Below are 27,490 nucleotides of genomic sequence, written 5' to 3' on the forward strand. Positions count from 1 at the left end.
GAAGGGATGCATGTTGAGTAACCCTAATAATAATTAATAATAATTGCTTACAATTATATAGCGCTTTTCTGGACACTCCACTCAAAGCACTTTACAGGTAATGGGGATCCCCTCCACCACCACCAATGTGCAGCAGTTACTGTAAGCAAGTTCCTTGTTTGATTGACCTTTTTAATAATGTCTTTACCAAAGGCCCTGTTGTGTGGAGATACAGTACACATTCTAGTCTTTTGGTTGAATTTCACTTTTCTTTTGAAAAAAATCCACAGATTATATAACTCCACGAAACTGCAGGCCAAAGTCTAGAATGAAACTGCTGTGGCTGAAGTGATCCCCTCCTGTACGTAAAGTTATTAGAGACCGTTTCAGGTGAAAATTGCCAAATTAATGCAATGATTCCTATTATACTAGAATTCCAAAGCAGCAAACATGCTGAAAACTATTTAAAACATTAAATGAATGGTTACAATTAAAACCTTTGCAACGGGGAACTGGAAAATTATCACAAAAGGTTGTTGTAGAGTAACATATTTGTTACAAGTTATTTTATTGTAGTACGGTATATCAAACACTGATATCACAGTGCAAAAATTTAAAGGTTGTTGTAGTTGCCAGCAGGTGGCAGCAGAGTGTCACTTTTCAAAACTTGTGCAGTTATAACTCCAGTAAAACCAAGAAGACACTCTGTTAAACAGCTGCTGTTAAACTTTCAGATGTGTAACATATTTCCTTATGATTCTGCTAGTAAGCAAAATGTAAACTAATGCACAGGATAGTAGACCTTTCACAAGGTAGCACTTACAGCACATTTCAGAACTGAAACAAGGAGGAAGCTGTCCTGATTCAGGCCGGTGTGGGAATTCCGGGATCAGATGTGTTAATTTAGGGAAGAATGTCTGTCTAATCTGACTCTTTCTCTCAGTGCCTAACTAAAAGTAACCAGAGATATTCATTAAAACCCAAGAGGTTTAGTCCTCTGCTCACAGCTGATGGCAAACAACTGTAAAACACGGTCAACTGTTACAGCTGAGCATAACCGTTACAAAAAAGATGAGGGACAAAATGACCCATCCCTGATAGACCTTCATGATTCAGTATGCACGGCCTCAGGAAATCAACTGAGCGTTACCTGTGCTAGTTAGTGAGGAACAGTTACAGACGCTCCAGACGGGAGGGTTCAGTGATTTGCTCAAACAACCTGCTTCTTTTATACTGCCCAGAGTTTCGGAAACCCATTCTTGGAAAGTTAAGTAGTTGATCAGGTTTCCAGTCGAAATGATCTAACCGATCTCTCCGATTACTTGCAGCAGTTTGGAAAAGGGTCAGATGTAGGGCTGTTTTCAGGAAACCTACACACCTGTTTAAGGCAATACTGAAATATCAACATAGGGCTGTGCAGCAAAACCTCCCCCCCACCATCAGCCTTCGGGTACAATCATTTATACTGCTGTAACATGTCTGGGAAACATGCTGAAACAAAGTGACATTTAGGACTAATTATTACATACAGTTGTCCCCTCTGGTGTTTTGAACCTGCTTCGGGAGAGAGACCGCTAATTAAAACCTGAGAACACCTCTGTATTTTTTTTCTGCTGACAGTAGCACTTGTGTATTCCTGTGCCCATCGGTGTAGCTGGAGGTGACAACCGGAGCTGAGGAGAGAGCACTGCGGTTTTCCCTGAGTGACAACACCCCTCCCAGTTCATGACTCCGGAATGCTGGAAAGCAGGGGGGGAAATTATTTCCCTTTTTACGCCAAGAGCAAAGGGACCTGCCGGTCTGGGATCATTTGATACGCAGGGTATTAGAATACAGCTCTTAACAAGATGAAGCAGCTTCTGGATCCTGATAAGAGGATCAAAGGTAAGCTGGCTTTAATGGCCCAATTAAGAACAGCTTGAACTCCTGGAGATGACATGATAATCTTCAAACATTCATATTCTAAGATATCAGAGACACTTACTGGGCCCTTACAGTCACTGAGGCAAGGGGGGAAAGAAAATTGAGCAGCCCGTACGGATCAGAACACTACTGATTCACAAGTGTGTTGATCTGAATCTCCATAAAAGGGAATCTCCACAAAAAAGCCCTTCTGAAAAAATATTCAATACACTCTTAGTCCAGGTTACTTGATTAAATATCCAATTAACATACTATGTAATTCAGAGTCTTTTAAATGTATCCTGGTGCCACGTTAACAGGTACTGTAACGCAAGCTATCTGCTGCAATGTCTGCAATAAACGGCAGACAATCCCATGCAAATTATTTACAAAAATAAGAAAGATGGACAGGAATAGGTGTAATTTATGCCTTCTCTCCATCATAATTTAATTTAAAACATCAAAAAAACGTTCATATGAAGAGGAGAGATCCTCTCTCTCTTTGCAAGCCAGTAGGTTTGTGCTCTCCTTGTGGCAGTGACCACTTCAGCAAGCATACTGCCCAGACTTCATGCACACTTCCTGAACTCGTGTAGATGTGAGGGATCTCCCACATAATAGTCCTTATAACCAGTCCGGCAATCTTTATGTGAAACCAAGGCTTTTTGCAATAAAAAATATTTGCTTGCAGTCAGTGTTTGCTGGCAAAACGGTGAATCAACAATATTTTTAGGTTTGAGATATTCTGCAACTTTGACACCCTCTGTCCCTAACCTCAGTACAGCAATGTTATCTGACAGCGATACGTCACCAGCTGTACAACAGGACTCACCCTAGTGAACTACTAGGAGGTATGCGTTTCTGGTGGACTAACTTTCTAAAGATGCGGACAGCTTAATTTTCAAAAAGACAAGCTAAGAACATGCTGAAACATTTTAAATATGAACAAACCACTAAAATAACTACAGAAATCTACTTGAGGTTTCCTTACTTAATGCGAAAAGACAAATTCCTAATGCAAGAAATTGAATATGGTTAATAAAGCAATCTTAATCTTACTTGTACCAAAAATTTGCTGAATTAGACATTTTCCAGCGCTTTGAGCTCTCAAGCTGTCGAAGATAGCTCAGTTCGGCTTCCCCCCTCTACAGGGATTAAACAAGAACACCAGATATCAGGGTCTGGAGCTGCCCAAGACAAGATAGGCTTTTTGTTTGAAAATGAAAATACCGGAATTAACATCCAGCCTTTGTTAAATCCACTACCTTTTTGTTTAATAGCTTTTATTTATTTTTTAAAATAAAGACATTTTTAATATCTTGAAAACGTCTTTAGATATTGTTTATTCATGAGGTGGCCATCTTGTCCCAGACTAGCCTGACACTTTTAAGAACTTACAGGTCTTTAATTGCATGTAAACAAAGAAATTAGTGTACTTATCCTTTGCTAAAGGTACACTCTTGCTTACTTGCCAAGAGCAGTGGTAAAATACAAGTCTTTTATGAATTAAGCAGCAAAAACAAAAGCCATTTTGCACGTTTGGATTTTCACAGACATACTTCGCAGTCATCCATTTTATTAATGTAACTACAAATCAGAAATGTCAAATTCTGTTCTGGGGGTGTAGTATAAAAAATAACCAAATTATTTTATTACTTATACATACTGCATAGAGAATTTTTCCTAAATTATTTTCAGTTCATCACTTAAAACACTGACCTCAATAAAGGGACCAATAAAACACAGAAGCCTAGTTACAAGTACTATAATCATCCAGTTAATTAAATAATGAACTTTGTAACAGGGATCGGGTGGCACAAAAACCAGAAGAGACAATATCCTCCAAGAGCTGAGATTAAATCCCTGCTGTAAATGAGCACATTTCTCACCAGTGAGACATTCTGCCTATAGCGACTGGCAGAAGTGTCTCTAGGTAAAGTAAGCAAGTTAAGTTGTTTAATAATAATGCTCAGATTACACCTGAATGTACTGTAGTGCACAGGACTTTTGGAAACAAGGCACATCTTTAAGTGGCACATTGAACTGAGGCCACAACTGTATTCCCCCACAAATATGTGTTGATCTGTCACAGTCGCCTAAGGCTGATCAGCCCCTCACTTTGGACAGCTTCTCAACCTGATGCTAAAATAGAAGGAAAGGGCAAAACAGAATTTTAAACATTTGAGTCCGGTCACCCTTAGAAGTTAACATACTTTGTGAAGGCGACTGTGTGACTAGGTCACAAGATCTCAAACCAAGCTGCCTTGGAGAACTCCAGAATTCTGCGATTGTATCAGAACACAAACCTCCGAAAACCTAAGAATACCGAATCGAGAAAAGGGTGGGAATGTCCGTCAGATACAACAAGAAACAGCTCGTCTTAGCCCACCTTAATCTTAAAAAGATTGTTTTATGATGGAATTGTAATCCTTTCTTTGTTGCCAGGTCTAGTTCAAAATAATGAACGAGTCCCATTCCTGAGAAATAGAAAACAAATATTAGCAAAAGAGAAACATTACAATTGTACCAATAGCTATATCCTGAATTTGATTTTTTTTAAATTCTGGTTTCCTGTGTGACAGAGACATTTAATGGTTTCAGTTATGAAAAAGTTAAATCCGAGCAGTTAGCACAGCTCTGCTCACTCAGCTAAAAAACAAATTTTGCTGAAATGTGCACTCTCACTGGAATGTACTGTGCTATGGCATTAGAATATGAGCTGAAACTGAGCCATTGTAAGAACCCTATGCCAGAAAGCACTTCCCAGACATATAGTTACGGAAATGCAAAATCTCATGATCTAGTGGTTAGAATACCATGCAGTTTACAATTTACAGTAAAATGGGAGTCAACATTGCTGGAATTGTCTTTAAAAAGAAATTGAGAACTAGGACAGTGACAGTTATTATATTAGCAAATGATACTGCTTTTTTCACGTAAATGTGTAAAGGTTTAATTGGAAAGCATAGGTGTCTTTGTTAGTTTACTCTCAGCCTGTTGTGGGTCTTCTGTGAGTGCTACACAGCAATCCTGACTGTCTCAAGATCCTCGCTTGTAGCACAGCTTCTTCGCAGACAGAGGGCAGCAGCGAGCTAAGTTAGTCTACTGGACAGTTATTCTCCGCGCACTGTTGTCAATGCTGTCGGATTCCAAAGCTCTTAACCTCAAGCATTTATCTTTGTTTAACGTTTTAACAATTGTAATGATAATATGGGAAATTTAAGACTGGCTTACACCTGACTGTGCAGGGAAACCCAATCAACCAACACGTATTTGCCATTGGTGCCCTTTGAAGGCTTGCCACAGAGAGCTTCACGGAAATATGCAGCAGGCAACAATACTGTAGTGCAACAGCTGACCATGTGGGCTGAGGGGAGAGGAAAACTACACCCAGGTGGTGAGAAGAAACCTCTGGGGGTCCCAAGCCCAATGGATGCCACCCATCCCAGGAAAGAAGTTAATTTAATCAGCCTATAACAAGTGTTATTATACTGTTAGAAATAAAAGCAAAAAGAAAATTATTCCATTACAAAAACAGCATTACATGCATTTACTTCAATTTTTCACTAGATGGGAAATGAAAGCAGAGCATCAATGCTAAGGATTGAAAGTGTCAATGCAGAATCTGTCAATGGTAAAGTACTACATTCAGCATGAGAGCTTCACATTTTACATCAAGATTACTACCTGGGTTTTAATCCATTTTTAAGTTACTGAATGCAGTTACTCATTGGTTAGGCATCATCCTATGCAAAGTGATTCTGTCACAACTTTAAAGAAAAAGTCAACAACGTGCAAAACTAACACTTTAAGGAATCTCTCTGTCACCGCGACTTGTGTAGTAAGCTGGGTGTTGTCTCAATGTAGGCAGAATACCAATGAAAGACCTACTAACAGAGTGCTAATCCTAAAAGGAATTCAAATAGCTAGAAAATGCACTCATTCAACAGTATTGTATTAAGAGAAAAGCAAAGTACCAGAGTTGACAAATTCCAGGCTTCCTGGGGAGTCTTAAAAAAACATTTGACAATCTGAAACTCAAAGTCTTGCATCAGTGACAATGCAAACACAAAGCTGTAGCACTTTTTGGAAGAAAAAAATGACTGTAAAAAGATCAAATGGCCTTTGAATTCTGCTTTCCTCTACTACTACCAAATCCAGGTATTTTCAGCTCTGTACTACTGGACAATTAAACATGATCCTATATTTTACATTTCAACAGCATGTTAAACAGGGATAATGTACAAAAGCAAAAATCAGAACTTTCTAATAGTTTGTAGTTATTTTAACAAAGGTCTAAAGTGGCCACTACATAGAAGTATTAATAAACAAAATATTATTTTAAGGAATATCTAAACAAGAAATGCCAAATTAATTTTAGAATTTAGCTTTAAAATGTCAATTTGTCAATTAAGCCTTGATGCCCAACCTATCTGAATATAAATTTATTTTGCGATAAAGTATAACTGATATTACACAATAAGAAAAACACTTTTGCTCCTGTAACAAATCCTTGTTACTCTCACGAACTAGTGTTTTGAGCAATAATAATTTCAGTAAGACACTTGACCTGATGAAATTATTTATTCTTTACATGTGGAAAAACTTTCAACCAAAAACAACAGTTAAGGGTACAAATTTAAAACTAGCTATGCCAGCAATCCTGTTAACAATACCTTGCAGTATAATAGTGCTCCAGGAGCCTTTGGTGAACTTAAGACATTAAATTCTAATTCACATTATGGCCTGAAATAGTAATTCAGCCCCTGGAGCTAGAAACGGAATAGTATCCAAAAGAGAAATAAGTATTTTCAGCTAAAGGTTCATCAGACACTGCCCTGCGAACAAATACCATTTGCAACACATTATAAAAGGGTTTGAGAAAAAAATAACAAATTCCTCTTATTTTTTTACAGAGGTCTTTTGTAAAGAACTGTTGCGAGAGTGAAAAGAGGGAGAAGGGAGAGAGATGGATTGGGTGATAAAGCAATAAAAACGTGTGAACTGAATGAATGTTGCAGACAGCTGAGGAAGATTCTAAGCTTCTGTTTGTAGCAGACAATGCAGCTTTAACATATAAGGGTTAAAAGTAAGGTCAACTGAACAATTGTACAATGGCAGACAGTGAATCAAAACACTGTCATTAAACCATCAGTTTAAAACCTTTGCGCAATCTGACCGCCTTATCTTTCTGGTGGACAGCAGCACTGACCCACCTGAGTTTTGAACTTTCTAGTCCGGTGTCAGTCCAGAGCCCTTACCACTGTCCCATACTGCTGCTCCTAAGTACCTCACGCGGAGAATGAAGTATTCTGCTAGGCCCCTGAAGCCCCCTCACTCACTGACAGCAGCTTTATTCACCAGTACGACTGATTATCCTGGATCGCATATTTACAGATTACCCCCAACCTTCTGGGCACGTCCCATATCAAATGAAAACAAATAGAAAAAGTTATGAAAAGGTTTCTTGCAATGGTTTTTACTGAAAAGAAAAGTTTGTTCAGAGGGATAAAGTAGACTTTACTTTTACTTTTTTTAAGTAGTCCTACTGGCTTCACATATTTTTATTAAGAGGATATGTGAGGGATGTTGTGGATATGACATTGAACCTTTAAGCAGATCGGTGCAAGTTTGCATGTGGTCTATGCAATTTTTCTACAGGAAAAAAAAATCACACATCTCTTCTGTTCCTATTGCCATTACTGTATGAATACACTCATGCTTAAAGTATGGCAAATTTGAAGTGACATACTGTAGGTGAATATCTTAACAACTGCAATTTCACCTGAGGGAGTGTAGCATGAAGCTGTTCAGAGCACAACCACACCTTAAACAAAACTGCTCTTGGCTTCAGCTGCCAGGCCATTATCATGGCAACAGTGGCTTTATCAACACATCACCAAGGCCCATTTAAAACTGTTGTTCCTCCCTCTCAGGTCTCCGACCTCCAGCTAGGACCCACACCTCAACAAGAATATTTCTGTTTCAAAATGCTTAGCAGTACAGTAAAGCAATGGCCTTTAGGTTGTTCTTAATCTTTTTGTTTGGCGTATGAGCACACGAGAGAGTGTACACATTTTTGTTATGGGGGTTCTTGGTTTCTTTAATCAGACTTTAACGATTTTTCCAAAATGAAAAGAGTTTGAAGAGATTAAGTAATCCTAGGATTTACAGCAAAGTGCTGAATTAGTTAACATTTGAACAACCTCACAAACTCGAAACACAGTCTCTTGAAGTATAGTTGACCAAACATTCCTTTGGATTATAGCAACATTGCTTTCGGTTCCAAAGGAAATGCAAGATGAAATACACAGGAGCATTCTGAAGCTATTCTAATTAATGTAAAGACAAGAGTAGAACGCAGGTAAATCATAAAATTCAGTGGATTTCACACTGTAGGTTCTGTACATCTGTTCCTTAAAAACCTTACCCTTCTTGACACGCCATTTCCACAATGAGTAATAAAATTCACGATTTTCTTTCAGGCTTTACTGCTCCTGCCTTAGTTTTAGGTGAAAAAGATTATCAGGACGACTGAAAGAATCTGCATGAGCAAGGCAGCTAGCAAGAGGAAAGCTGACAGCTTGTGACTTTGTCGCTAGATACGACACGTGCGCGGACAGTATAGGATGCGTAACAGAGAATCACACTGCTGCTCCTCCTGTGAGCTCAGGCTCCAGCACAACACTAGCACTGTGAGAGACGAGGAAGATAAAGCACTTGACAGTGCCATTAGTAAAATACATGGGTTTTATTAACAAAACTAAGAACACCCTGTTAACAATACATAGAGGTATACTAGCATTAGAGAAGTCAGCACTTCAGGCATCTGCAGCTCCAAGAGCCTTTGGCGTAAAGAGATTAGATTACTTAATCTCTTTAAACTCTTTTCATTTTGGAAAAATTGCTAAAGTCTGATTAAAGAAAACCAAGATCCCCATAACAAAAAGGTATATGCTTTATCGTGTGCACGTAGGTTTAGGTTTCTCAAGGAAAAAAATGGATTCATACTGAAGATTATCATCTCCTCATAAGGTCCGAATCCTCCCTCCAAGAGGATTCAAGTATATCATGTTAGTTTTATGTGCTGAATTTGGCTGATTCATCCTTGCCCCACCCCACTCAGCTCATGTTCCCCTGATTAATACCAGTGAGTTTCAGCAAAGCACAGCCCCCTGACCTCCCACAGCACGGCTGCTCTTTCCCCCAAAGTGAGCAAGTATTAGGTAAAGGTTTTGCTTCTTCATGGCTCACCACAGCTCCACAGCCTGTGCAGAGCAAACAGGTTGCCGAACGTCTATTCCGAAGCAACCGGTTTTCCATGGATTCAGGCCTGTGAATTAAACTGCTCCTGTCGCACATTTTAAATGTTTTGTTTAAAAATTTATATCCCAAAGTAAGAGCAAAGTCATATCCAATTTATACTCATATCACAGCACAGATATGTTCATGTGCTTCAAGCCCAGTATTCTTAGACTTCTGCTTTTCACAGGGCCTCCGAAACACTGAGGGAACACCAAGCTTTATACAAGTAAGTGTCAATGAAAATAGATGTATTTTAAACAACATATAGACGGAATCTACAGTATATAACTCAACACCTAACAGGAAGGACTAGAAAAAACAGCATTAGCCAAGATAGATTGAAGTAGTAGTACTCATGATATCCCAACCCTTGGAGAAAGACAAGCCTCTTAAATTTTGATTATTTAGTTCACTTACCAAAGTCTATCAAGTACAAATGCCTGGATATTAAAAGACCACAGAAAGATAGGTTGCTTATTAGTAGATTTAATGGTATAAGTCAATATTAAGTACTGGTAATGTGACAAAATTACATCTTCACTTACTGTTGTGCATCCATAGAATAGACTGCATGTATTCAGATCAATTTAAATGTAAATAAATATGTATTTTTTTTCCATTTGGAATGTATTTGGAATGTGGTTTCTCCCTGGTAAAACATTTCGGGACTTTGAAGCTGATATTCTAGGATCCTTCTAGAAACATCTGGTTCATATTCTGACTGCTTGTAATCCTCTTGGGTTTTTTGCGTTCAATCAATATCAGGGAAATATGTCAATGAAAGACAAAGCTACTTCTTAAATACTTAAGAATACTTTAGTCTAATGTGAAAGTAACTGGGGACATTATCTTTCAACAATATTTTTAATTAAAATCTGTGAACAAAAACGATGAGATAGATACAAGGCAGTTTTTGAGACCCCTGAGCCAGCACAAAAGAAGACGGGGGAAAAAATAAGAATGCCACAGCCATCATCAGATTTGTTATAAAACATGCCATTATAAAACAAAATATTTCCTCACTCCTCCTTTACTGATCTCTGAATGCAACAAGACACTAGCATTCCTCTTCTGTAAAGTGAGATCAGCACCGAGCTTGCTTATGAAGACTTGGTAAACCTGTTTTCGGACAAAAAGATAATTGATAAACAGGGAGAAATTCTGAAAAAGAACAGCAAAGTGACTGGCTGGGGGGGAGGTTGACATATAAACTGTACTTAAGGTGACTTTTCACAGACTTAAAAGCAGTAAGGGCAAGACGAAACCTTTCCAAACTGCTGTAAATCTAAGCTCACCTACAGTAGATACCACCTTACTCACTAGACTGGAATGTACTTTATGATGGGATAAGGAAATATTTTACAGTAATGTCGTCCCTCCCATGAGAACAGCGGCAGGTTTTTGACTCTTCTCCTGGCTTCTCATTTGTCCTTCTCATTTGTCATGGTAGAAGGACTTCAAAAAAAGATTTAGATCTTTGTCCTTTGTATCCCTTGCTTTTTCCATTTTTCTTTAGTAAACGTGAAGTATTAACACTGTACTATACTAATACTGATGTTAACTGTTTTAGTTCAGACTATCTGCTCTTTTTTTCCCCCAGTATGGTTGATAGCTAGAGAACCATAAACAGGCATCTTCTTGAGCTCTTGTCTGGATGCCTCAAAAAAAGTGGCAGGGCTGGAAAGTACAAGTATACAGGTCTGAAGGGGAGCTATGTGCTGAAACAGGACCTTACCATGATCATGTCTGACTGCTGCCCTGACTGTTTCTCACATTACCTGTATATTACATACACACACACAAATACAAAAAGACTGGAGACAGTCTCAATGCCTAAGCCTGCTCATAACATACAGTATTGAGAGGTTCAACACAAGAGTATTAAAACCAATTTCAGGACCAAAAACTTTATAGATCTTCTTTGCAAAACTTTTAATTCTGGCACATGCATGAAATCTCTCCCCGTTTGGGAAATTTGAGTTTCCGTAGAACAAGAGAATAAGGTGCCTCTCCTTGCAAGCTGCTACATTTGACTGGCAAGCCCTAAGCATCATCCCACCATGTGAGCCTGGCTTTTCCCTGTCCACACGAGTGAGGGAAAGGGCTAAAAATCCTGCCGTGAATTCAGCCCCCTTCCGTCTCGGGATTCATGCTCCTGCAGGGCTGGGAGGGAACTCCTCCTGTGTGTGGGGACACCACCATGGAATTCTCAAACCACAGTGACCCTGAACAGCAGCACTGCTATATAGAATAAAAATGCAGTATCCGGATACATTTTTGGAACAAGTAACCATGTAAAACATAAAATCACTGCCCTTAAAAACATTCATCGTGTTACTGAGCAATGGTGTCGTTTGAAAAACTTAAAGTGATGACGCTGAAAATCATTTGCTTTCAAATGCTGGACGGAATGACCTGTCCAGCTTAAAAATCAGGCGAGTACAAATCAGCTAAAACCCAAGTCTTCTTTAAAAGTGAACGTACTCATTTTGCATTTCTGAAGGATGAGAAAAGGACAGTTAAGTCTCTCAAACTATGCACAGTGCCTGCAGCTGAAGGGAAGGCTTTTTCTTAAGGCAGACCTTGTACGCGTTTGCCCTGACCTGTTGATCCCGTCAGTCATTCCTGAGTATCTCAGTATGAGTATGCGGAAGACACTGCACAAACACGTCGGGAAACATGGAACGTGGCCTCATGTCCAGAGGTAGGGGAGTTAGAAGTCAGAAGATCCCAAAATGCTGTGCCACAGAAATACAAAAAAACATCAAGAGCATCATAAAATAGGAATTAACAATAGCAGGAAAGAGTTTAAGTTAAGGTTTAAAAAGAACCGAGAGCAAGTCTTGCTCTCTCTTACAGGGCCTTGATTTGGGGACACAGAGCAATTCAAGTTCATAGGCCATGAGCTGTGCGGTGGGAGACATGAGTGAGGAAACTGCAGCTCAAGGATTTGTATGTCAGCAGCAGAATGTTGAAAACAACACTGAATTAAACAGGACACCAGAACAGGGACATTGCATAGCCACGAAGTTTTGTTCCATGACCTATTTAGATGAACTAACTTCTGCAAAACAATAGTTTTGGGTTGAATTTCTCACCTGGCCAGCTGACAAATCCTAGATTCAATAACAAAGAGATTTCTCATTTACAGTGTTCCAGCCATCAGGAGAAGCAGGACACTATTTAATATGCAGCATTTATAATGTCATCAGTTTTGTCTTTCTGTGCATCTACTCTGATTCAAATAGGGAAAAATCGGTTATCCACCATTGGATTGTGGGAGTACGGAACAAACCACACAGCCTTGGTCTTGACACCAAGGTTTCTTCCTGGGTAGATGAGATCCTTACATCAAGCTCCTCACCACCAAACAGCTTGGATGGGATAAATGTATCATATACTGTACAACTGTATACAAACAGCAACCTTTCTCGTGTCTCAATTACATGAGCATAAGATACGATGCAAACGAAACCAGACCATTAGCTGCTTGCAGCTACCAATCCAGTCATTGCTTCAAAGAAGCCGGTCTTCAACTACAAGGCTAGGTATCTTGTCCCACACCCCCACAAGACTTTGTGTTAAAATCGCAACCTGTTCTTGGTTTTTAACGGACGTCCCTGTAGTTTCCACTCATATATCCCGTTTCCCGTCTCTGTTGATTCTGAAGAGTAACACACGATCGGGTTTGTCAGTACTCTTGAGGTTCGGGATACTTGAGGTAGGTTCCCCATAATCTTCTCTGTACGTCACTAAAACGATTCAGACCTTATACCCTCACTGCAGGGCACTCCTTCAAACCCACAAGAGTACTTGGTTGCTCTTCCCTGGACTCATCCCAGCACTGCTGTGTCTGTTCTGTAATGTCACCAAACCCGGACAATTTTTTCTTAAAGGGGACGACTGCCTTACTACTATATCTTATCATTCTGACACAGCAGCCCTCGATTTCGATTTTGCACTTTTTAGTTCTATATCTTATTCTGCACGCCATTGCAATTTCTTCTCCACGTTGTCTCTATCAGATGACAATGAGGTGTCGGCATGCAAGGTGCTGTCGGGGGTAAAACCAGATCAAAAGAAAGAAGAAGACCTCTGAAACGGCACTGCTCCTAGACTTCAGCCACTTATTCAGAAATGAAGCCTCAGGTGCTCGTCTTCAACACCGAAAAAAAGTATCAACAGGACCCCCCTGGCTGGAGAGAATAAAAGCTGAGAGTAATGGTGTCCCCTGCACTTACTGTCTGTGTACAAAGCCAGTTATCTGGTGGCCGGTGGGGAGTGCCTCACCTGCAACAGCAGACAAGTAGACACTTCCACAGGCCTGTCAGTGGAGGCCTAATTACTGCACTGCCTCTGTTCACACACAACACACACTGTGAGCTCCAACAGTTGAGCTACGAAACGCAGCGGACCCAGTCCAAAGAAATGACTTTTTTTCTCCAAAACGAGACAGTAGGTGGTCCCCCATTAACAAGAACATAGTCTGTTTCCCCCAATTATCTGCGGACCCCACACCCTTTCCTCTGTTTGCAGAGAAAAGCTTTATGCTGGATTTTGCTTGACGACAAAACTTTCCTGAACAGACAATCTGCTTCCTTCCTTCCTAGAACCTTTCCCAAGGTCTTGACCTGCATTCAAAAGCCTGAGAGCTACATAAAGCACACTGCTCTAGAGTGTGCGATTACCAGTTGGCTGTACAGCACAAACTAAAAATGAAAAAAGTCACAATAACAGAATATATTTAAAGAACATATTTATATGGCAAGAGTATATCTTAGAAAATCTTTGTTGCACTCACGAAAATTGCATTTTGGAATTTGCCTTGTTCCATTTTTAACTCAATAAAACTAGTGCATGATTCACTGAATTGAAGCAAACACGCAAGATTTTTATTCCCACGAATAAAAAGAGTAACCTTTTCGCATCCATGTGGTAAAAATAACTAAGACCATTGAAAAACTGGGGTCTGCATTCATTTGTGATCTAGTTATCAAATCAACAACCAGTGCCACACCCGTCTACCAGAAAGAATTATTTAAGAGAACTATAAAATATTTCAGGTGAGCGTCTCGGGAGCTGGCCTGTTTTCAGGCCTGAGGTGATTCCCTGTAATCCAAAGAGCACTAGTTCAAATATTCACTAGATAAGGGTTTGAGCACAGCTGTCTGAACCCCACAAGGACTGAAAGAGGTTGAAACCCAGCCAGGCATCTGAACTGAAGGGTTCTTCAGTTTGTTATATAGCAGGAAACCCTGAAGCTGCAAAGAGGCCTATGAGCTTGCTGTGTTGTCAAGTGTGAAGTCACAAGTGCAAAGACGTTTGCCCTGCAGGCTTTAGAATTTACGAGCGTAGGGGAATTATAAAAGGCATTTTTTTTTAAGTACTAAAGACAATAAGTATAAACTAAAAGGTGATTATGGGAGTCCAAATGATCACCTTATGTAAGGGTTCAGAATTAGATGGTATTACAGGATGTGTGTAGGACAAACTCTTTTCTTAAAATTCTTAAAATAAAATTTTCTTAAAATTTGGAGTTATTACAGGGCTACAAGATGAATGAGAGTGCTGTCGCCTGATCCGCACCTTGTCCAAACCCGCCTCCATTTTCTACACAGACAAGAGTATGCCTTGATGGGAGAGCAGGGGGGAGGCCACACAGGAACCCAGAGGGGGCGCTGGTGAGCGGAGAACGAGGGTGCGGGGCTGGACTAAAGCACACGTTGTTCCACCCACTATAATCTGTGGCCGACGAAGCTCCCACTTAAACCTGGACTGATCTACCGCTCCAGCCTGAACTCCGAACCAGTTCATACTGGGGCTGAGTGAACCAGGAGCTCTCTCCCATTCCTCCACAAACACACACACCACTGTGTGGAAACTTTTAAGTCACTTGCTTAGCATTTATTTTAAAGTGCTTGGGACACTATAAAAATGCAAGATTGACTTGGAAACTTGAAAGGTAGGAAAGTAAGTTTTAACTCGCTTCTTGGCCACACTGCGCGTGAACACTAAAACAACTAAAAGAAAAAAAAGGCAAGCAGTTACTGTTTAAACCACAGCTTCTGAATTTTTACGTTTTCAGACTGTTGATTTGATTCCCAAAGAAAACAAAATCCAGTGCCTTTACTGCACAAATGAAGGGGAGGAGGCAGTTACGTTAGCCAATAGTACACCCTGGCTTTTCTTCAGACCTCAGACTCTTCACCTCATCTCAACATCCCTAAACGCATCAAAGATAAACAGCAGTAGAACACAGATCCCTGAATGAGTGCAGCAATTACTCCACATCTACAGAGCCACGCTCGTACACAACAGCTGTTTTAGAACGCTGAAGCAAAGAATGCGATGACTTCAACATCATGCTTTTAATTAAAAACTATCAACCAAAGCAAGGAAATCCATTCCAGCCTCTGAATTACAAGGCCTTTGTGCCTGTGCCAGCTTTCTTCCCCGATACAGGTTTAAATCGGCTCAAGCTTCAGCATTACCTTACTGGTATAAGAGTCCTTGTCATAAATCAAAGTCACCATTTCACTGGTATGCCTTAATAATGACCTTCCCCCACCAAATCCTGTGTATGAATTTTTAAAAAGTGGCATGACAACCGAGTGGCAGAACAAACAACCCTTTCTCTGCTGGAATGTGTGTTTGATCCCACCATGAAGGTGGGAGGTGATTAGCAAACATACTGGCAGGTTTACAACTGGCTAGTTAGTCAATGGCCCTTCTGTGAAACACTTGACTCTGTAAGCTCAAATGCAACACCTGCCCTGACTAAAACCATTCAGAAAGAGAGCAAAAAAAGTCAAAAAAGAATATTAAGAGCAGTAATTCTGAATTGCAGGCCCTTTCCACTGTATTTGTAAATAACAGAGATGCAATATAGGAGTTGTTGTTGTTTTTTTAAAGACAGACATAAAACAATCATCATATTCTAGACACACAGCCACTTGTGTTATTTTAGGGCACTCTGTACTACCCTAATTTGTCCCCGAGTCAAAAAGCATTCTCAAACAATCTTTAAAACCATTTAAAACCAGCAGCCGCTCTTTAATGAATACCTCCCTGTTTTGCTCAGCACTTCTCAGCGACATGTGTGGGCCGTGCCAGCCTCCTGCTGGCAGGGAAGCTGAGGTGGACTTGAAAGAAATAAGCAATCACTCCAGCACTGACGCTTTGTGTAGAGTTTCCTTAACCCAGGGGGTAAGCTCCCTAAGCATTATGGGAAAACTGCCCCCCTGGTGCTGGCAGGGACATTTGTTTCTATTGTTGTAATAAGAGCACTTATATTATTGATGGAAACCACAGTGGGATTTACTGCAGTTATTATGAGCTCCAGGTTTTTTTTGGGGGGTGTTGAGCACCAGTGGACGTTGGGAGTAACCGCCGTCGTTAGCAGATGAACAGAGGAATCGGAGGGACGTTCCTTCTACTGACCTAGCTCATTCATCCAAGCCTACCCCTCGCCACCATGATTGTGTGCCTGAAATTCGAATGTTTTTCTGTTTCAGGGATCAGCCCTGCCTTAAGAACCTTAAACAATATCCATCCGTCAACAGTAAACTAGTGTCAATCCGGGGCCACAGAGGTCACATTCCACTGATTAGGCTTGCTTGCATGCAGGTGCTGACTGCGCCCTTCAGTGCTCTCTGATGGGGGGGGGCTGACTCAGCAGGCCTTCACACAATCAGCAGGATCTCTTATGATTTTCACATCACCAGGCTGCTGTTCTGGGGGGTGGAAAGCGCAAATTTAACTAAAAGGAAAGAAACAGAAATGTAATTATCTGTCCACTTTCTAAACCTCTTTATCCAGGAGAGGGCCATGGGGGGAAGTCTGGACCTAAAAATGATCAGAATGCGCGACCTAGATCTAAATGACATCTTCTGAATTATGAGCTGCCATTGTTATGCGAGATGCCAGCAGAATGTAGCCCAGTGTGACAGCAGGACACAGTGGACACAGCAGGACACACAAGCCGTGTTGCAGCACCAGCTGCGGCAAGAGCAAACCCAAGTGGAGTTCTGATGAACTGGATGAACAAGCTCATGCTGCTCTTCAGAATCCCTGGCAAGGTGTTTGTGAAATCTTTCATCCTACATTGCAAGTTGCTAATATTCTGTTGCTAAATATGTTGAAGGCACTTCAATGGCATTCAGGGTGATTTCATTTTATTCTCCATGTCTGATTTATGGAGTTTGCCCTTTTGACAAATATAATAAGCATGCCCCTACAAGATACCCGTCAGTGATGTATATATTACTGTTCTTGGTATTACTTACTCACATGCTTAAAGGTCTTGTGAAACACATAAGAGTTCTAAGGGCACACACTCATTGTGCCAGGCTAGACTATCGGCAGACATCAGCTCATCATCGGTAGTGCACAAACTGAGTCATGCAAAGGCTTAGAGAAGCAAAGGTGGGCAGAGTGAAAGACTCCTGGCCTTGAATGCAGCACACTTTGTTTTAAAAAGCGTCTTCAAATCAAACACTTCTCAGCCTTGGTTAGTTCAGCCATGAAGGAATCCCAAAATTTCACAGGCATGCAATTCATATATACAGCAAGCCACGCCCCAAAATACCAAACCTACCTCCTCCTATAACTTGAGACCCCGCCAAATGTAACGCACACTGAAATTAAGTGCAGATCCAAAGCTCTTTGCAAATTACAGCTGTTGTTTAAAAACACAAAGGCATTAAAACTAATAGCAGTTTAGGCATGCCAGCATACTTGACGCGCTGCTTAATCACAAAGGGAGCTTGCATTCCTCATAATTAAATGTCTATGCGAGATGTATTTTTGCTATTAGTGCTTCTGCCTTGTCTGGCTCCTCCGAATTTCAATTACGAACACCTTTTTTTAATTTTGTGCACAGTTTAAGTGTAAATGTGGAATAAGTGCAAAGCAACGAACAGGAATGGGTAAACGTTTTGTGTTACTTGGGTTAGCTTCTTTTGAGGCTTCATGACAGCTCAGAGCTCACATCATCACTTAAATCAGAGATAACTTGAAGGTCCATGAAGAAAGGTCAGCTAGCATTATTGTGAACACAGAAACATGCCTTGATCCTACTTTCTGTACTTTTGAGCCTCCACACTGTGTTTATTGTAGAGTCTTGAGTTTCAATAACTGTTGTGCGTTACTTTTTGATTCTGTGCAAACATGAGCATCAACAGCGACAAGTGATCATCAGCTGGCAAGATCCATGGGGAAAGACCAGCTTGGCTTCCATCGGCTCCTGATTTGAAACCATGTGATTCAGACTTGTGGGGAAACGAAAGATCAAGAATTCCTCGCTGAACCACGTGCTGCAGAGGAATTACAGGGAGTAGTTGAACGAACGTATTTTATTTTGCCCGACGCGCTCCAGAGTGCCGCGCGGAATTCATCTGCAGGCTTGTGGACCGTAAACCGAACGCCGAGAGGAAGAAACGCTGAACGCGTTCAGGGACGGCATCTGAATTTTTTTACCGCGCACGAACACTTTACATTCTAATTTGACACTGCGGTACAAGCCTACGCAATGGTCACGACCACGAGTATCGCTCGGGTGAACACAAAAAACAAACCCCTGTACAGAATGTCATGACGATAGCAGGGTGCTGAGGCGACTGTCAATTACCAGCACACACACAGCTCTGCATCACAACACCAGGACCTCGCACGGAAAACCATGTAGCCAGATTTCTCCGAACCGGGAGCACGACTGAGAGCGTAAACTACAGTGTAAAAAAAAAAATTCAACATCGTTATTAATAACCCGGTTTCTGTTCAGGGAGCCGTTCCATGGTATTGCCCCATCATGGTTATCTAAATGTTCTTCATAAAAACAGCACGCGTGGGGAGAACCTGGTCACTGACCGCTCCATTCACTGTTGCTGCATACAGCTTTTTCACAAAGGAGCGCACATGCTTACATTTGCTTATTTGGAACACCAAAGCAAAATTAACCTTTATCATTTTTGATTAAGGCCAATGCTTGGCAACGTGCTTTTTGAAGTTAAAAAAACGTACAGCTGTAAGAAATGCCGTAGAGCTTTCTGTAAAACAAAAAAGGGGGAAAAAATGTTCATTCCTGGGATATCCCAGTCCAAATTAACAGCAGAATCTGTTGCCAAGACCTCTAGGTTACCATAGCAAAGAAAGAGGTCAAAAAAAGGTATATATGAGTGTGGTTAACTCTTCTTGGGAGGTTTTAGTGCCACAAAAGCCAAAACACATTCGCGCCAAAGGAATGAAAAAAAACCTGCTTTCTCCTCCCTAGGGAATCAAGACAAGTTATTCTGATTGGGAGACAAGAGGCAATTTATAAGCAGTCGTAAATTAAATAAGAGCCCATGAAAAAAGTATTTCTACACAAATGTCCAGACCATTTAAGAGAATACACAACAGGAACAGGCATGCTCAGAATACTGAAGCAGTTTCTGATTCGCCTCCCTGCTTCTGAGGAGGCGGCCTCCATGTGGTTACACTTGGCATGCTACACACAATGGACAGCGCTTGAGCAGAGCCATTTAACCTCAACCAAAATGCAAGGTTTAAACCTCGCCTCACCCTTGCTTAGACAGCAGTGGCACAGTTGGGCTCAGGCCCTGTGGGCACAAACATCATGTGGACGTATTTGCCGGCGAGTGGCAGTGCCTTCACTTTAATACTGTACCTGCCGCTGTGCTTCCAGAGGAAAGCCGTCTTCCAAAGGAGCACAAGGCTTGCAAGAGGAAACCCTTTTGAAAAGTAAAGATAATAAATACACTTTAATAAGCCATGACTATTTTTAGAAAAGTCCCCAGAGGTTTTATAGGACAAAACACTGAAACAAATCATGTTTGAAGATAACCCTTTCTGCTCTAAAGGGTACAAACATGTCCCGTGACGAGCAGGGGCGCTCAGGAAGAATGTGGGTACAGGGAACTCAGCTTGTGTGGCCAGTTCTCAGGGGAACTTCAAATCCCAGAAGACGCACTGCTGCTGCAGCCTTTCACGCAGGTGAGCTCATTGAAATACACATTAGAGCAAATGGCTGCAAAAGTAAAGTCGCTTTGGATAAGAGAGTCGAACAATAAGGCGAGGTCTTTGCACAACCTCTGACAAAAACAGACAGAAAGGCTCAGATCCTGGTGTAAACTCAGACACTGGAAAGGAGGTCACCAGTGCACTGCACACTGAAACATCGCATTTGCACTTTTGTGAAACAGCTAATGGTATGCCTGACTCAGTGCACTTCGTGGCTTGTGATGACAAACGTCACAGCGTTGAAGACAGTTACTTGAAAAAGTAACCCCCCCCCCCCCCCAGTTGCAAGCTATATGTATAAGGGGTGTATAAAACTTTTCTTGATGTTGCTTCTAGTTCAATTATATAACACAAATCCTAGCCCAGTCCCAGTCATTTCCAGTTAGCATATAGGAAGGACTGAGAAACAGGAAACAAAGGTTCAGAAGAATTCAGTCATTCCCCTAGTTCTGAAAGAAAAGGACTAACAACAATATACACACATTAAAGAACCACTGCCTGGCATCACATTTACAAACTTACATTTATATTAACATTTTGTTCTTTAAACATATCGATGTTTTCTCTCTCAAAAGTTAGATAAGAGCAAATGAAGGTGTAAGGATTGCTTGTGTCAACATTTTAAAGCCAACCTCAGAAACAACCTGTTCATGCAGGGTGCCAGTTTCTGGTCTACCAACGCACACAACATTCTGCTGTGTACATAGGACTACTTCAAAGGAGGCAAAGAAATGAATAAATAAATAAAATGAATGTGATTTTCCTTGTGCAATGTTCAGTAAGCACTGAGCCACACTAATGTCTTTAGAAGCACTAACAATATATGCAGAAGTGCAAATATGCACACCTGAAAAAAATACCTTCAAAATCATGCAAGACACTTCCACAATAGGAACTAGCCAACCTTTTTAGAACCGCTTCATCCAACACAGGGTCGCAGGGGAGCCAGAGCCTAAACCCAGAAAGTAACAGGTGCAAAGAGTCAATTTCAGGGGCACACACGGACACTCACACCGTGCCCAGTTTCCCCTGGAGCCCATTAACATACAGGTATGTCTGCGGTCTGCAGGAGCAAACTGGAGCCCCAGGTACAAACCCACACAAACATGGGGAGAACATACAAACTCCACACAGACAGCACCCCAGGCACTGCCAGCCACTGCGCCTGACCCTCAAGGACTTACGCATTTAGAACTTATGCATTTTCTCCGACAAAGTAAAAAAGTTACCCATGACACAGTGGAGATCAAATTAGGCCTACATGTTAGAGCCTGTATTGATTTTCTAGATAGAAAAGAAAGTTAGTTAATCAGGTGTTATGGGACATAAAACAGCTCTAAATTTTTGCCCAATCCAGTACCTGTTTGGTTAAGCTACTCATTATTTACCAACCTGGATAAAAGCACATACGTGAAATTTAAACTAAAACTACAGCCAAAGGAAGAGACAGTGAAAACTCTCACAGTTCCAGACTCCGAGCTCATCGCAACATGTACTGTATAAGCTCATTTATCAATACCAGCAGCCTGCTTGATATCAGTATCAAGAAAATATCTCGATCTCACTGAAGCACAATTCTTACAGAGCGAGCAGGAAGACAACTTGATCAGACAAAGCAGCCTGACGACTGAGCCGGCAGTCGTCTTTGATGTAGAAGTGCAGAATTAATGTTTATCTTCAGGTTGACCCCGAGGCTGAGCACGTCCGTTTACATAACCCCGTGCTTACACAAAGACCTCAAGACCTACAGAGTTCGGGCTGTGCATGAACTCTGTAGCATCCTTAGGCAATATTGCCGGAACTTTTATTTTCAACCAAGGTGCTGCTTCTTTGACTGTCATTCATGACACCCTTTTTAGTCCTAAAGGGCCATTTCCTGCTCACGTTCATTAGACAGCGCAACCAAAATATCCAGTTATACACTCCAACGACTCTCCTTCCCACATGTTGGTTTTCCCCCTTTTGGCTGTAATTACTCAGGAATGTTATGCCTGCGCTTTTCGGCAAGTACGACCGACAAAGACATCACAAATGACCACTCTGAAAGCCCAGGCAGCAGGGGACAGTGCTATTGTGATTTCTGCCTGGCAGTCAAACACGCAGGTTGTTCCTGAAGACCACAGCAGCAAATGAGCCATGGAATTGTTTTTCAGAAGGTGAGGCAGACGGGGCTCATTTCCATCTCCAAGGGATACTGAAGAAAAAAGGAATTTGCACTGGACCAGAAATCCCCATCATGCTATTAGCAAAGAGAACCTCACAGCAAAGAGTCTATTACAACAAGAACAGTGTATTTTCTAAACAGATACGCAAACTGTACATATTTAAGACCTTGCTTATGTATTCGTTAGCCTGGCTGCTAATTAGCTTGTACTCTGCCTTGGTAGAAAGCATTGCTGTGGAGTCCTGTTTTTCATAGCAACACCCCACGGAACTGAACACACAACAAAAAAATTGACAGCTAAGAAGTTGTGACGAGAATGATGTTCTCAGCCACGCAATGTGGTTTGTAGTGTTTAAGTCCTGAGTATCTGAACACCTGCATATAATAACGTTTTTCTTCCAAACAGCATTACAAAAATATCTGTATGAAACAGACCATCCTTATGGAAATAAGGGTGAAAAAAATAGAAGCAAAATAAGAATAATGTAACAACTGCAAATTGAGTAATTCCTTTGAAACGTGTGCACTTTCAACAGCCCACTCTGGCCTGCACTGTGAGAACCTGCTCTGCCTGCAGCTTTTACTTTACTGCCATTAGCTAACTCTACCACAGTGAGGTAATACAGAGCTCTTCTTTTACCACACTGATTCTTCCACTAATGTGTAAATAACAAGCACAATTTAGTGACCTGAAGATCTTATCTGCTGTGGTTGCTCATTTAATTGCATCACAGAAAGGTCCAGCAGGAATACTCAATCAGTGAAACTTGTAGCACATGAATGGTTGCCAAACACCTGAGGAAGACGGAAGAGCAGTAGCACTACTGGAAGAACACGATCAGAGTCACAAAATGCACTGGTGACGGCTGCCCTGTTCGAGATACACGTGCAACACAGACAAAATCGTCTCAATCCAGCTAACTGAAACTGAACCATACCAAAAAAAATAAATAAAGAGAAATCACACCTCAAAACCTAAAAGCTGAAAGTGAATTGGATGATTTAAGCAAGGATGGGGACTTGAAAGAAGACGTTTCTCGGCTCTTGGTTTGCTTGTGAAACGTGCTCTGTGATGGCCTGCTTAGCAACGGGTCACATTGTCTCCAGTCACGTTCACTAAACGAACGCAAGAAGTAAACAGAATAACCCTACTTAGTGGTTCACACGCTAGCTGTCCAAAAATTCAATTTGCAGATGTACTTAATAACAAGACTCCTTTTGTACACCTTCTCTTTCAACTCTGAAGAACCTTTAAAACCTGTAAAACATTTTTCGAAAGGAATTGAAATTTAGAAATAACAGAATTTGGCATGTTTACACTATGTTTACAACAGGTCACAGAAATACAACATTAGAAATAGTTAAATCACCTCAACTCAAAAATAAGAAATAGGCCTAAGACTAAGTTTTTAAAATGGGGGAAACAAGATCTGTAGCTTGAAATGAATACTTGACTGTGCTGGAATGCGATTTTATACAAGAAACAAGGCTACCACATCTTGGGATAAGATGAACGCAGGCGCAGAACTGATCTCATTCGCAAAATGAAGAGATTCCGTTGTCGGGAAAAGAAAACTACTGGGAAGGTATCCAGGCTTCACAGCCAGCTCTAAAAAGCTGAATTTAAAGCTTAACAGATTGTTTCAAACTTTTGAAAGAACCTAAACAAAGTAAAACACTCTCAGGTGTGAATGTTTGGCTGAGTTTAAGGAGTGGAAAGATAGGTTTAACTGGAATGCTTTTTCCTTACATGGGTGAAGTACAGCACTCTTTTCCTAGCGACCTTATTGCTGCAGTATACTTCCAACTCCACTGGTCTAATTTTGATGAAGTACCCACCAGCAGATTCAATAAAAAAAAAACATGCTCTTCACTCAAGACTTCTCACTCCTTGATGATCAGAAAATGTTTCTCATAACTGCTCAACACTGTAGGCTCTGGCAGTGAGCTTGTCTTTCCATGCAAGTTAACCTGCATCTTAGCCATGCCTTCACATCCTCAAAGTGGGCGAGACGCAAAGGGTTTCATTTAAACACTTGGATCGTGCAGGAAAACAGGAAGACCTGCAGTGCTCCACAGCTCAACAACATTTGCTCTAATTTACCTTGGCAGAAGCACAGCTATTGTGTAGCCTGCTCTCATATGACAAGTAAAATCTGGCCTGGTCAATACCAGTTCCTAAGAGCAAGGGTGTTGACCCTGGTGTTCTGGTTAATTTCATCTCTGGGACTGCACAATCTGGCTTTTCTAAAGTTCCGCCTTAATTTATCTGCTGAAGGAGTTTCTCTATTCACTACCCAATGGTAAGGATGCAAAATGTTATATGTACAGTATATGAAATGCTTTAGGAACTTTTGTAATGCAGAGCGCTACACATAGGAATGAAATAAAAATGTTAAACACGTACATTATTCACAACCGTCAGCACAATAAATACTCCCACCAATTCAACTACTTTTCTGTATTCAAATGTAAGATCTCTAGCTCTAAAATTAGGAACTGCGCCGAACAGGCAACATTGAGCCGCCTACCTGCATGCACATAAGCACATAACAGCAGGCACTTGTGAAGCCCTTATGAAGACGCACAGGCAAGGTTAAAAAAAGTTACTTCGCAAACTTCAAGAGTTTAAAAACGCGATCGCACACATTTACCTTCATTTGTTACTTCGCTATCACTTGCTGGAACCGAAGGAGTGTCTAAAGACCGTGGTTGCCGACAGGTGATATACACAAATGGGCCAATCAACACATTGATTTGTTTTGGTCAGTGCACTATATTGTTTAATTGTTGTGTTGCTGTGTTTAGTGAAACATTTTGACTTTGGCTTTTGCTCATTTCGGATAGTTCAAGCGGGTAAGCGTTTTTAATTGTGTTTTTTTTTACAAGACATCTTGTGCCAGAGATTAAACAAAACTTAACGTTGCCCTGTTCAAGCAGTTAATTTATCTTCCTTATCCACACTTTAAAAACCGCAGTGGACTTCAGTAAACCTAAAAGCAAAATGCAAAAAAAAAACAACATAACGTGGATTTATCCCTACTATGGTACAGCTATTCATTTCGTCAACAACGTTATCACAACTGTTTTGCAAACAAGTGCAACATACTTCATTTTGTATCATAAACATTACACAAAACATACAGTACAGAGCGAAAACCAAGCACTTGCACGTTACTAGTGTTTTCCAAATAGTTACATGTTTGCTAGGGATCTCTACGTGTGATTAAACACACACCTTCGCTCGCTGGCGTGGTGCGCCTACAGAAACTGGTAACGGACACTTGGCAACAGCAGGGCACTACAGGCGCCCAAACCCCGTGGTTACACCACAAACAACGAAAAGCAAATAATCTCACCATCGCATTAACATCACCTATTACTGCTGGGCAGCTGTCCGAGTTATAGTTAGTTTGTTTACATTAATTTCTCAACCAGTACCTGCGACAATGTTAGTTCGATGATACAAGCAGCGCCCAGAGGGAAATCTTAATGATCAAATTAGTAGAGTTAGCCTATTTTTTTTCTTCCTCTAAAAAAGCATGTAATTCATCTTGTTTTGAACGTTTTGGGAAACAGGATTCTAACACTTCTGTTACACAAACATTGGAAAACGACGATACGTGTCGTTGTTCCCGAATACAGAGAAATCGCTTTTAAGATGCCAGCTTGTTCATGCGTTTTTTTTTTGATGCCGGATGAAAACCTTGCGCACTAACCAAGGTACTTGATCTCAAAGCCCCGGGGCGGTTTCAGAGACCTCCTCATCCAGCCTTCCCTCAGCACCTCCAGGTGGTCCTCTCGGCCCTGGATCAGCAGGACGTGCTCGTCAATCCAGCCCAGGAAAAAAGTCTCCGAGATCGCGTCGGTGACTTTCTTGTTCCAGAAATGCTGCATGTTCTCGGCTTTGAAGTCCGCGAAGATCTCGTAGCCCGTGTGGTGGTGCTGGAGTCTGTCCGTCACCGCGGGCGCGTCCTCGGCGCCGGCCCGGGACAGCACGATGGCCAAGGAGTGGGGAGCGATCTGCAGAAACCTCTCCATTCTCTGGCGCCTCACGGACATGGGGCCCTCCGTGAAAATTAAAAATTAATCCACTTCCCCGTCTGTTGCGGGAGACTTCTCGTGCAACGTTTTATTCCGTCCTTTGTTAAATTTCCAAAACGAACGCATGACGCCAAGAAGGAGTTCAAATAAGGCGACTTTATAAACACTGAAAGCAATACATTATGCCATGTGGGTTAGGTCATGTCCATTTTGGTCCACACGAATCCCTTGGTCATTGTTTTTTTTCCCCACCATAAACTGACCAAAATCTTTAACCAATCCCCGGAAAATCATCCAATAAAGTGTGATAATCTTCGGCCAACTACAGAGTATCCTTCAAATCCCGGGGCTACCGGCAGACACTTACTGTATCTTTGCTCACCTTCTCGCCGTGCAGCACGAACTGCGTAGCAGTGACCTACTTCTTGGGCATCTGTTCGCCAAGCTCTTTGTGCTTACAAGCCTGCCGTTTGGCATCTGGAGGAAAATGATTTTAGCCGGCGATGACTTCATCAAACCATGTGAAGGTCTGACTGCAGACTTCACCTCCTCCCCGATTCAGCGCTCCGGCGTGAATGACAACATGCGACTGGCCGCGCAGCGCCGAGCTGCAAGTGCTCCGAGCCGGATGGCATACTTTAGCGGGTGCTGGGTGAGTGGAGTGGGGGGGGGGTCAATTACCTGCCCACGCCTCCTCGTCCAGCGCCGGGGCTGAAGGGTCCACCGCCGCCTCCGCCTCCGCCGCGCAAGCGGACGCCCAGCTGCTGCGCTCCCGCAGGTTCACCCAGCGAGCGAGACGCGCAGCCCGGCCGCCCGTGCAAACTCCACCTACAGGCAGGCTGCAAACATCGCGAGCTCACAGCTGGCAACAGGTGAGAGGGAGAGGGAGAGGGAGAGGGAGAGGGACCCGGGCGGGGGGGAGAAGAGACGACGGCTGCCGTACCCTCGTCCTCTGCGGTGACACGCTCGTCGCTGGCAGCTTTGGCTGTTTCGGCTGGGAGGGGGGGGGACGTCGCGCCTTCACTTGCAGGGTTTAATAACGACATTTCCCTTGTTTGGTTTTGTTTTGTTTTTTAA

General features: G+C 41.7%; 1 protein-coding gene across 1 annotated transcript in view; it reads right to left on the reverse strand.

The window, feature by feature from the left end:
• The window catches only part of stox2a (storkhead box 2a), a 98,556-nt gene extending 71,616 nt beyond the window's left edge, over positions 1 to 26,940 (reverse strand). Inside the window, exon 1 of the mRNA XM_088914108.1 lies at positions 26,089 to 26,940. Within this exon, the coding sequence (XP_088770234.1) occupies positions 26,089 to 26,431 (343 nt within the window). The 5' untranslated portion in view covers positions 26,432 to 26,940. The remainder of the gene's footprint in view (positions 1 to 26,088) is intronic.
• Positions 26,941 to 27,490: the final 550 nt, after the last annotated feature.

This window comes from Atractosteus spatula, chromosome 1, assembly GCF_055471065.1.
Source record: "Atractosteus spatula isolate fAtrSpa1 chromosome 1, fAtrSpa1.hap1, whole genome shotgun sequence".
NCBI lineage: Eukaryota > Metazoa > Chordata > Actinopteri > Semionotiformes > Lepisosteidae > Atractosteus > Atractosteus spatula.